This window comes from Nuphar pumila, chromosome 14 (genome assembly GCF_984573655.1).
Source record: "Nuphar pumila chromosome 14, dmNupPumi1.hap1.1, whole genome shotgun sequence".
In the NCBI taxonomy this organism is placed as follows: Eukaryota; Viridiplantae; Streptophyta; class Magnoliopsida; order Nymphaeales; family Nymphaeaceae; genus Nuphar; species Nuphar pumila.
Window position 1 is genome coordinate 18,482,505 of NC_143262.1, and position 12,340 is coordinate 18,494,844.

General features: G+C 40.6%; 1 protein-coding gene across 1 annotated transcript; it reads right to left on the reverse strand.

The window, feature by feature from the left end:
• Window positions 1-5,485: 5,485 nt before the first annotated feature.
• On the reverse strand, window positions 5,486-7,232 carry LOC149816545 (uncharacterized). The gene has a single exon (XM_089987744.1). The coding sequence runs from the start codon at window positions 7,038-7,040 to the stop codon at window positions 6,129-6,131; it is 912 nt and encodes a 303-aa protein (XP_089843870.1). The 5' UTR covers window positions 7,041-7,232; the 3' UTR covers window positions 5,486-6,128.
• Window positions 7,233-12,340: the final 5,108 nt, after the last annotated feature.

The following is a 12,340-nucleotide window of genomic DNA, read 5'->3' on the forward strand; positions in this document are numbered from 1 at the left end:
ATCACAATATTTTCAAAATGGCGCAGATATTCGTCAATATTTTTGGGGTACAGAATTTGCGTTAACAACGGGGCAACCATAAATAAAATTAAGCAAAGCCTGAATCGTGCCTCATTGGGGATGGCAGTGGACCGGGGGAAAGCGGGGCCCTGCCCCCCCTCGCCCCGTTTGAACCGGGGATGAAGGGTATGAAACGGGGATGGAGGCGGGGACGAAGGTTAAAATCCATCCCCGTCCGGGGGTGGAGGCGGGATGGACGTGCACTTTTCCCCGCCCCACCCCGATCCCTGCCTCATCCCCGCCCTGACCACTTTTCCCCGCCCTGCCTCATCCCCGTTTGAACCGGGGATGGAGGACATGAAACGGGGATGAAGGCGGGGATGGAGGATAAAATCCATTCCCCGCCGGGGATGGAGGCGGGGGTGGAGGATAAAATCTTGAGGCGGGCGGGGGGTGGAGACCTTGTCCCCCGCCCCGCCCCACTGCCATCCCTATGCCTCATTGGGCAAGCTATAACTTATTGACTTTTTCTCCTAAAATAAATTGAGGAGGAATCTTGCACGCAAGCACCTTCAACGGAAAAAAAAAAATCCTTTGGACGTCATTTTCTTCAACGAAGTTCCACGTGTACTGGTGATAATTACGTGAACCACATCTTATCCTGGTCCAACTTGAACGATATTTTCAAGAGAGAGAGAGAAATGAAAGTAAAAGCTGGAAAACCCGTTATCACGAAATCAATGCTACAAATATCATTCTTGGTTGGCCCACTATAGAGCCCCGCACTTGTGAACCAAACCTAATTGACAGGATGTTACGAGTTTGAAACCCACAAAGTCTCTTGCTGTGAGGTCACTATTGAGAGCACTGCCCGGTGGCCAAAGGACCTAGAATTTTATAACAATGAACTTGGTGATTGATGTGATTTTTCTTTAATTATCCAAAGAGAATTCTTGGGAAAAACTCGAGCAGGAAAATAGTGTAGAAAATTAAAGTTTTTGGATTTTGAGGAATATCTCAAGAGAATATCCGTATATATAAACCATAGAAACACATACATACATGTATACAAAGATAATGTAAAATATTAAAATCTTAAAAAGATGTGGTATTTTAGCTGGTGAGTATTTGGTCTCTTTGGAAAGTGACATGCGTTCAAATCAAACCATTTGCGGTTCTTTAAAAAAAAGATTTAACACATATTTTGCAAATTAAACCCTTTAATTTTTTTTTATAAATGTGTTCAACTCAAGCCTAGCCGATCCGAGCCAAGCCGAGCTTTGCTCGAGCTCAACTCAAGTCAATCGAGTCATAGGCTAGAGCCAAGCTTGAACAACTCGATAATAATCGATGGTATTCTTTTGAGAATCCTTTAAACAAAAGCATATCTAATTACTAATTGTTTTCAAAACCTGTATCATGTATGGAATTAAGACATGTCTAGTGAAGACATCTACCTAGATAAGTAACAATGAAATAACTCATTGCTAGAACTTTGATGCAAATGTTAAACACTAAAAGTGGAAAGAAAAGTCCTATATCATGATTTGGCTTGCATGGCCAAGTGAGTGATGTTGACCATATTTGGCAATTGAGATGGCCATGTGGCCCCTCATATGCATGGGCCCATGCGTTAAGGAGAGAGTAGGGTTCACTCTCTCATTAACACGTGGATTGACCTTTTCAAGGCATATCCAAAACATCTTTAAAATTATTACAAAACATTTTTTGATTTTAATGCATGAATACAAAATTGCATGGATTAAAATTCCCTGTTCATAGCTGGTGAAATAGCTACTCAAGGGAGGGCTATTTAAGCTCCCACTGGATTATCCAAGAAAGGAATTCTCCTAGAGCAGGCCATGTTCAAATACCCCCTCTCTTTGTTTTCTCTCATTGTTTCTCGTGCCCTTTGTGCACATCCACTACAATCGATCCAACACATGCATGTCGTTTGAAAGGTTTTTTTCATAATTTTCTCAAATCTAATTATATCGATGTGTTTGACAATTTTATATGATTCTTTTTTCTAGCTAAACCGAAGAAACTAGTGTTGTCATCGGGTCGGGCTAGGGCCAGGTAAGGGTAGACCTATACCCCTTCCCTTCTTCAATGCTTGAGAATCTCATAGATCAAACAACATATATTTGTTTTTTATAATTTATTTAATAAGAAATATGATTTATACAAAGACTTTATGACATACAAGCATGTTTTTTGAAACTTGAAAAATCAACCGCTCACGATACTTTTAAAATTTTACCATAGAAAGTATTAAGCCATTGATTTTTAGCGCTTTCAATAACATATCTAAACATCAAAAATTCATAATCCAAAATGGATGGCTTACTAAATGAATGATAGAAATCCAATATGTAAAGTTCAATTGATGATAAACTCGATCATTAGAGAAAGAACATTATTGTTGATTATCATCAATTGTTGATTTTAAACCTTCCTTTGGTTGGACGGTCCCCTTTCATATATATATATATATATAAAACTTTGGATGAGTAAATTGTCCACTGTTAGGTTTCATGCGCACTGGTCGTTGATTGTGGGCATGTGTTAAGCCAAAAAAGGCTTTAGCAACAGTCATGACCGCCGCTAAAGCCTGTTTTTTTGCCCAGATAGTTAGCAGCGGTCAAGGACCGCCACTACAAACCCAAAAATCAGGAAGATTAATGTCGATTGTGCATTCAGCGTGCATTTGAAGCTCTCCTATGTACGTGTAACAGTGGACAGAAAAATGTGGGATGCACGTTGAACGAGCGACCAACATTAATCTGCACAATTTTTGTGTTTTTAGTGGTGGTCCTTGATCGCCACTATGATCTAGTCTGAAAAGAAGTCTTTAGAGTAGGTTACAACTGCTGCTAAAGCCTCTTTTTTGGCTTAATGTGCACCCGCTGCTGATTGCGCCTGTGACAGTTGATGATTTGCTCGTCCACTATTATGGGTTGCATTCCAACCAAAGAAAAGTCCAAAATCTACAACTGATGATAATCAATGTGTTCTTTCTTGAATGATCAAGTTTTTCATTAATTGGATTTTACATGTTAAATTTTTATCATTCATTTAGTGAACAACATGTTTTGGATTATGAATTTTCTATGTTTAGATGATTTTTTAAAGCACTAAAAATCAACAGTCCACAATACTTTGTATTGTAAAGCTTTAAATGTATATATAATATTCGGGTCGGATCAAGTACCCGACAAAAATCATGACCCAAACTTAGCCTGCATATTACTTGAGTTGGGCTTGGGTCGACCCAAATATTATTTAGGTCATTACTTTTCATGCCCATACTCTGAAATTCGGATTTGGTCGGGTCATTGACTCGGTACAAACTGGACCCATTGAAAGGATCCATCCTCCGTCCCCCCGGCCAATCATGGAGTATATTGGTAGGCCTCTCATTAGTGAAACCCTTGAAGTCCCCTTATTTATGAGAGAATGCATCCAACTTCAACCTTGCAAAGGATGCCCTGTGATTGCGGTTGCTCGCAGCAAGGAAAGCTGAGTTTATAACGGAAGATATGGTTTTTAGTGCAAGTAGACAACACAACTTCTTAATGGTTAGGGTTTAACTCTGACCCAACCCATAGGAAACTTTTAGGGTTAGGGTTTGGTGATAAATAAAAAGGTTCAATTAGAATCCGGGAGGGACTCTAAGGGTTCAATTAATATATGGAGCCGGGTATGGTTTGTGAAATTTCATACCAGAACTGGGCCCGACCTGAGTTTTAACTAAGATTAATAAATTTTCAATGTAAAAATAAATATTAATATTATTTTATCGGGTATGGTCCGAGTCTAGTTCATGTAATCTTTATAAGATCTGGGTATGGTTTCTCATATGGTGGGTTTGATTGGACCTGAGTCCCAACCTGATACCATCATCTCAAATCAAGTTTGAGTTTGGTTCCACCTAGATCCAACCAAACCTGAGCCGTTGACACCTATTTATATGTGACAACTAGGCTCGAGTGTTCCGAGTCATCACATTGGTGCTTGTCCTTTAGCTGGAGATTTTTGGAACTTTTTATGTGCTTTGGTTGTTTTATTCTATTAACAGGGAAAAAAAACCATGTAGTCTACAGTAGCGTTGTCAACGGGTGGGTTTGACTCGGACGTAGGTGGAACCAGACTTAGATTAGATTTTTGGGTATGGTATCAGGTCCATACTCGAGTTTAATCGGGTCTGCTATAAGAAAAATCATACCCGGACTTTATAAGAACTACATGAACCAAACCTAGATCATACCCCGTAAAACTATATATTTTTATCATTTTTACATTGAAAAATTGTGGGTCTTAATGGGAACTCGGGTCAGGTCCGAGTCTGATATAAAATTTCACAAACTATACTTCGGGTTCATGTATTAATCGGACCTTCAGGTCCAAACCCGGGTCTTAAATGGGTCTTCCTATTTATCACCATATCCAGACCAGATAGGGATTGGTTTGGGTCGGGTCCCAGTAAACCAAGCCAATCAAAGTGACCCGCGTCGCTAAGAAGGTTAGTTGAGAGGAAAACCACAGCCTGGTTTGCAATGATAAGATCAAGCAGCACCAAACCTCCAACTTTGCTGACCACAGTACGGCACTGATTAGGGACGGACCATTTCTACCGACACCATACAAGGGCATGATACTTGACACGTTCATGACACGTACAAACGAATTTATTTAAATAACAATGTATATATTTCAATATAAAAACCTAAATCAGTTGATTACTAAAAATTCATGTCTTATTTTCTAATAACGATTGCACTATGTCACAACGATACGGGTGGGGGGCATGATACGTGACTCGAGTTCGACAAGTATGTTTGACTTTTTTTTTTCTTTCAAAAATAAGATACGGCAATATGGATTTTTTAATATTTTAATGAATAAAACCTATTTGTTGATGTTTAAATATATAAAAATGTATTTTTACTGAAATATTATTTAAAAAATAATAAAATAGTATTTAAAAATTAATTAATTAATGGTCCTACATGTCATGATTGTGTTGGCGTGTCACGACATGTGCTATTTCATGTCACCTGTGGAACGCGCTCCCTCAATGGGCGTGTCATTGTGATATAGATGCACACAACTTGAACTCCTGTCGAGTCACTGTCCGTGTCCGTGTGCTTGTCTTTGTGTCCGTTCGCAAGACATTAGTGACATTCACTTTATATCCTTAAAACTATTGGCAGGTACATGTCTGACTTTTTGGTAATTCACAACAGAAGTCAAGCATTAAAATTAGGGGTGTGAACTATGGTTCGGACTCAGGTAGAACCAAACACAGACCTGATTTGAGATGATGATACTGGGTTCAGACCTGAGTCTAATCAGACTCATCCACACCCGGATCCTTAACAATTCCATGAATCAGACCCCAAGCATACTTGTTAAAATATTTTTTTTTTTTTTTACATTGAAAAATTGTGCATCTTAATCAGAACTTGGGTTGGGCCTGGGTCTGTTATGAAATTTAACAAATCATACCCTTCTCCATATATTAATCGGACCCTTCGGGTCTAACCCAGATTTTAATCTGACCTTGTTTATCACCAAACACTGTGACCCTATAGGGTATGACACGGGTCGGGTCTCAAACCAGAGACCCATTGACACCCTAATTAAAATGAACAAATTTCTTCCTTGCCCGCTAACAAGAAAAACAAAAAAAAAGGTTACATTATTATTTCTCTCCATCATATTTACATCCATCCCAAATGATGTCATCCCCACCCCACCACCTTGCACAACTGGTGCAACCATGTGCTACAACCATATTATAAGCACAACTTTTTCAACACCCTCTAACAACACTTTTTTTTAATTATATACAAAACAACTCTTTTTTTTTTATATTAGAAAACTGATACTGAGTTTTTTTTTTCATGAAGAATGAAAACTCACCCCCAAAATCAAAGACTTAGTCGTTCTAGCTATGCTGACACTGAATTGGGAGACTTTCTGTGCTAGAAAGCCCTGATGGAATATGGTCAGCGCATCCGCACCCAAGAGACAAAGAAAGAAGAAGGCAACAAAGAAAAGAAGCATCCAAAATCCAAATCATACCCAACACCATAATCATGAGGCTCTCTGTTTCTGAATCCTTACGTCTCTAACTCAAAAGAAGTGAATCCTTTCCCCATCTGAAGAAACCTATCAGACTTCTGCATCACCTCTTCTTCTTCTTCTTCTTCCTTGACCTCTATCCTTCTGTATTCAACCTCCTCTCCATATATCCTCACCATAACCACATAGAAAATCAAGGTTAGGACAGTGACTCCTGCCAAGTACCAACTAAACTGGATGTTCACCAGAGCCTTGGCCCTATGTAAGGCTTTCTCATCCATGCACCTAACCACCTGGTGCCCATTTTCCATATTTAACCTGCATCCCTTGGGTACAAACTGAGGGGTCCATAGCATAAAACCCATGACCATAAACCACACCCCTTGGAAAAATAAGCTGAAGGACCTCACAAAGACCACCCAAAAACTCCTAGGGTAGGCAACCCCAAGAAGTGTGGTTAAGAAGGTGACAGCTATGACCAGCTGAAGGAGCCAATGGTACTGACCCTCCATACCCATGTGGTCAGCAGAGTGGAGGTGGAAAATCAGCAGCTGTTGACCAAAGGCTAGCCCAGCAAGCAACTCAGCGAGCCCGGCGTGGACTTTGACCTTTAGGGCGTCTACCAAGAAGGTGGTGAATGCATAGATGAAGAGGAACAAGGAGATTGAGGAGTGTTCAAAGTTTTGGAGGTGGTAAGAAGGGATGGTGCCATCATCATCAAAGGGTTGGTGCTTCTCTGGGCCTATGAAGAGCTCCATGGCTATGGAAATGGAGGCCCCCAGCATTATGGAATAGAGCTCAAGGTGTCTAGCCAGCTTTGATGGGAACCATGGTTGGGAAATGTAAGAATTTGGATGGAGACTATGGTTTTTGATGGTGTTGAAGAGGTGCCATAGGCCTATGATGAAGAAGCCAAACCCAGGAGCAACATGACCAACCAAAGTGCCCATCTGATTTCTTCTTTCAAGAGACAAAATGTTTAGCTTATTACGCGGTCTTCCACCGGATGAACTGGAAAATCATACTGTCCTACGGTCACGATGATCGACAGCCTAAAACCTTGAGACTGCTAGGGGAGCCTGCTGCTTTGGCCTTACGGCAAGAGATGCACACAGGAGACCAGAGGTTGGTGAATGTAGGGGCGTGTGGGTTTTCAAATAGGGGATCAGTTTAGAGTTTCCCGCAACTAATTAGAGGCCTTGAAAGATACGGTGATTTTATGGTTGTGAGTTGAGGCAAGTCTGAGGAAGGTGAGGGTGGGGGGCCACCAAGTCCCTAGAAGAGGCTGCTTTAGAGTTTAAGCTTGAATGTTCAAGTAACTAGTTGCCTTGGACGACAAGCTTTCTCTCTCTCTCTCTCTCTCTCTACGCCGATGTCTTGTTAATTTGAGGCAGTGAAGGGATGATGCATAATCTGATATAATATGTAGGGTTTCCCCACAAGGCATATATATTTCTTGGCTACAAGATGAAATATATAGGGGATTTGCTATAACGTCACTATGATTGGTTATGAGTTCGAACCTGCCGTTCATCTTCCAGATAGATGGTTCTCAGACATTAGGTGGTGGAACCCAATGGCTAGCTGTATATGATGCTGAAAGCCCTTGTACATCTAGATTGGCAGCTGCGGGGATGCATATTCACGTGGACTTCATGAGTTTTTTTAATTATACAAGCTCTTGAACACAACTTTTATGTTCCCATGCAAGGTTATTACCATAATTTAATGCTATGAACCACTAGGAAGAAACTGAAGGTATGCATTTTGACTCGTCTCACCATTTTGAGTTGTATACGCAACGATCGAGGAAAAAAGGTATAGGGTGTCAACTCTCTATTTGGGTAATTAATTATTTATAAAGCTTAATCACTCCCTCTAATTAAGTAATTTACAAAAAAATACTCTAATTTATCAGCTATTTAAAAAAGCTGCTAATTATTTCCATTATTGCATTTAGAAACCTGCTTTTACAAGTTACATTTGAAAGACACGGTTGGTACTAGAATCGGCCAATTATTTCTGTTTAGTAGAAAAAAAGTGACAAAAATTGTTCCCCTAGATCATTGTTGATCGTTATAATATATTACACTAATATAAAGTACCGATAAAGATACAGAGGTAGATGATACTAACTTTTGAGATCATTCTGTGTTTTGTCTACGACTTAGAAAATATGACAAACATGGCCAAATTTACTTTTTTCTTGATGGGGTTTCCCTTCTTTAATTTGCCTGAAAAATTAGGTGTCTTGGTCTAAGTTCTAGCCTGAAATTTTTGGGGGGCCATGTAAGTTCTTGTTTCTTCGATCCAAGAACTCAGTGATCTCCGAGCATCAAAAGGGCGAATCAGACGATGGAGATTCAATTGGTTGCAAAAGAGTGGTGGTGGGAATTTAACCACCATTTGTAGCATCAACCATTTTAACTGTTCTAGTGAACAGTAGATGGACCCCATGTTCTAGGAAGTTGGATTGCCTCATGAAAACCAATCTGAGAGAGAGAGAGAGAGAGAGAGAGAGAGAGAGAGAGAGAGAGAGAGAGAGAGAGAGTTGGGGAAGAAGAGGATAGCCTTCCAAAGGATCGGAAAATGTGTGGCTTATCATCTGTCATTTTCAAAAGTACACTAGCTACTTCGTATAATGTTAATAGATTTACTAAATACTGCTAACAAGTTGTCCGATTCTCTTATAAATCCTCAGCTTTTCTACAGTCCTAATTGGGAAAGTGGCTGGCCATGATTTTATTTAACCATTCTTTTTTGGAGATTTTAGACTAGCTAGCCATTTTTTTGCCAACTACCAACCAAAAAATGGCCCGGCGGGTGGCTGGCTAAGTTTTTTTTTTTTTAGTTTTTGGGCTAGCTAGCGATTTTTCGTCCAGTCACCTGCCAGAAAATGGATAGGCTTGAGCCCACACAAGCCATTCGCTCAGGGCCGTACCTATGTTTTATGGGGCCTGAGGCTGAGGGAAAAAATGGGCCTCCTATTAATAGCAGGAGTTCTGGGGCAGGGCTTCGAAATTTTTTGAGACCCTATTAAAAATGAACTTCCTAAAAATAGACCCTCTATTAATAGTAGGAGTTTGAGGGCAGCACCTCGGAATTTTTTGAGCCCCCTATTAATAGTAGGAGTTCGAGGGCAGCGCCTCCAATTTTTTTTGAACCCTTAAATTTTTTTTTGCTGTTTTTGGTCCCTATTAAAAATGTAATTCCTATTAAAAATGGGCCCCTAAAATTTTTTTTGGCCCAGGGGCCCTGAGGCCCAAGTCTCATTGGCCTCTTGACAGGTCCGGCTCTGCATTCGCTGCCCTGAAAATGGTAGGTATTATTTTTTATCTTTTTCCTTTTTTTTTTGTTAAGTTTTTGGTGACCAAAAACCTGAAACTAGGTTTTTGGTCATCCAAACAGTCCTAAAAACTGGATTTTAGCAACCAGAGAAAAATGAGGTCCCGCCCTGCCTCGCCCCATTTGGATCGGGGATGGAGGACATAAAACCGAGATGAAGCAGGAATAGAGGTTAAACTCAAAATCCATGCGGAGATGGAGGTGGGGATGGACTTATGCTTTTCTCAGCCTCGCACTGTCCCCGTCTTCAATCTCTGCCTGCCTCGTCCCAGATCCTTCTTTAGGGATGGCAGTGGACCGAGGGGAAAGGGGGCCGTTTGGACCAGGGATGAAGGACATGAAATGGGGATCATGGTGGGAATAGAAGTTAAAAGTAAAACCCGTGCCAAAAAATGAATGTTGGGATGGAGGGCAGGATTTTGAGACGGGGCAGGAGTGGAGACCTTGTCCACTGCCATCCCTATTGGCAACCAAGTTTATATATCAAAACAAAACCTGGTTTTTAAGGTTTGCTAAAAACCAAGTTTTGCCCCTATCATCCAAACGGGTCCTCGAAGTTTATTTCTTTGCCTCAAAGACAAAGCTGAGGTATTTGATTAAAAAAGGTAAAAAGAGTAAGCATGCATTAAGAAATTCCAAGCAAGTTGAATGTAATGACCCAAAAATTTGGGTGGCCTTTTGCAAATAGCTGATAGTTGGGTGGCTGTTTAGAGTTTAATTTTTTTTTTCATTTTCTCCCCCAAAGATAAACGCGGTTTAAAGTTTTAAACCTATGCCACGAATATCACCAAATTTTAGAAACATTGGCCACATTTTTCGTACTATTTTCAAAAGCCAATATAACGCCAAGAAACTCAATATTCTGAAAAATGTACCTTATTTTTGAAAACCTCACGTTTTTAATCATGATATTAACTTGATAAGAAAAAAAGCTTTTGTATTTTTTATACTACTATTATTTTTAATTTTTTTCAAATAGTAAAAAAAAAAAAACCTTGCTCATCGAGTTCTTTTCGAAGTCCCACTTGCTACTGGTAAAAGCCCAAACCCATTTGGGCACAAACTCGTGGCATCCCACCAACATCACAAAAATTCAGGTTCCAAAATTTCTACAAAATGAGATTTGTGATGTTGGTGCAAACGTAATTCCGATTTCACTTGTTTGTTTAACCAAATCCAACATTATGAAAAATGAGAATCAAAGTCTATCTTGATTCTTTGACAAAATCAGGAACAGATCAGGAGTGACATCAACCCGAATTCAGATCAATCAATAAAAGAAGTCGATTCAAAGAAGGCATCAAGCTCAGACCCCTCACATGGGACATGTGAGACCAACTTCCTTGACTTCAACAAGGCAGCAGGCCAGGGGCGTTGGGTTAGCTTCCTTTTGGAAATTTCTCACCACAAATTGGGCTCGAACTTTTGAGGGCTGCGGTCACAAGACATGGACCTAACCCGCAGCCCCCAACGACCCTTGTTTGACCTTTGATTTGCAGCTTGGCATATTCAATGACTAGGGATGGCAGTGGACCGGGGGAAAGCGGAGCCCCGCCCCGTTTGGACCGGGGATGAAGGGTATGAAACGGGGATGGAGGTGGGGGTGGAGGATAAAATCCATCCCCGCCACGGAGGCGGGGCGGAAGTGGAAGTGCAATTTTCCCCGCCCCGCCACGATCCCCGCCCCGACCACTTTTCCCCGCAATATCTTCGCCCCGCCCCGCCTCATCCCCGTTTGGACCGGGGATGAAGGGTATGAAACGGGGATGGAGGCGGGGGTGGAGGATAAAATCCATCCCCGCCGCGGAGGCGGGGCGGGGGTGGAGGATAAAATTTTGAGGCGGGGCGGGGGTGGAAACCTTGTCCCCCGCCCCACTGCCATCCCTATCAATGACGTTAGCGTGGGCACGGGCCTGAACTTTTATGCAAGTTTTTTTTTTATTGTATTGGTACGAAACATATGGGATAAGACTTGCTACCCTTGTGGGTAAGAAACCCCTCAGTTTGAACTCATAAGAGAGGTTTTTCTGACCAAATCTGAACTCATGGATGTGTTCAGGATGGTCAAAATAGTAGGAATCGACTTTTGGATAATAGTTTTTTTTTTATGTAAAAGTATTTTTTTTAGGTTTGAAGATATGACACATTGTAGACCATTGATTTTTCATGTCTCGTAAAATCTGTCTTATACATCAGAAAAAACATGATCTAAAGGTCAGTTTTTACTAGCTTAATATGCAGATCACAGAGGGTCAAATGTGCAAAAATACTGAAAAAATAAAATATTACATTTATTCACTAAGGGGTTCCTTACCCACGAGGGTAGTAAACATTATCTAGAAACGTTTGCTTGGTTCTAAGGCTCTGTTTGGGATCTTTAAATCTGATGTGTTGTGGTTTCCACAAGTGATCTCTTGCTTTCTGCACTTTGGGAGAGATATTGTTGGCAAAACACTGCATTGGGAATAGAGTTGGCAGCCCCAACACCACATTTCAACACCATTATTCACACGAGAATGTTTTCTGCAACACCATTCTCAATAATGTTTTGGCAAAACCATATTTCAGCATGAGATGGAAATTGCGATTCCATCTCAATCCAAAGCTGCCAAACATAGGCTAAACGTGAATCAAATTCTGACTAGCGCGGAGTCTGATTCACATTGGTTATTTTCACATTCTTTTGCAAACATGTGAAAAATTACAATGTGAATGATTTCCATTTCACACCGGTTTGCAAGTGTGTGTGAATGTTTTTTATGTGAATGAATATCTGATGTTATTCCATTTCATGCAGACGAATTGGTGAATTGGAATCATATTCTCATTTTCAGACTCATTTGCGTATTTTAGATTCACTTAAACAAAAAAAAAATGTACTGATATATGCCGATGTGGGCAGTTA

Coding starts and splice junctions, on each gene's coding strand:
- LOC149816545 (XM_089987744.1), bottom strand. CDS start 7,040: ATGGGCACTTTGGTTGGTCATGTTGCTCCTGGGTTTGGCTTCTTCATC.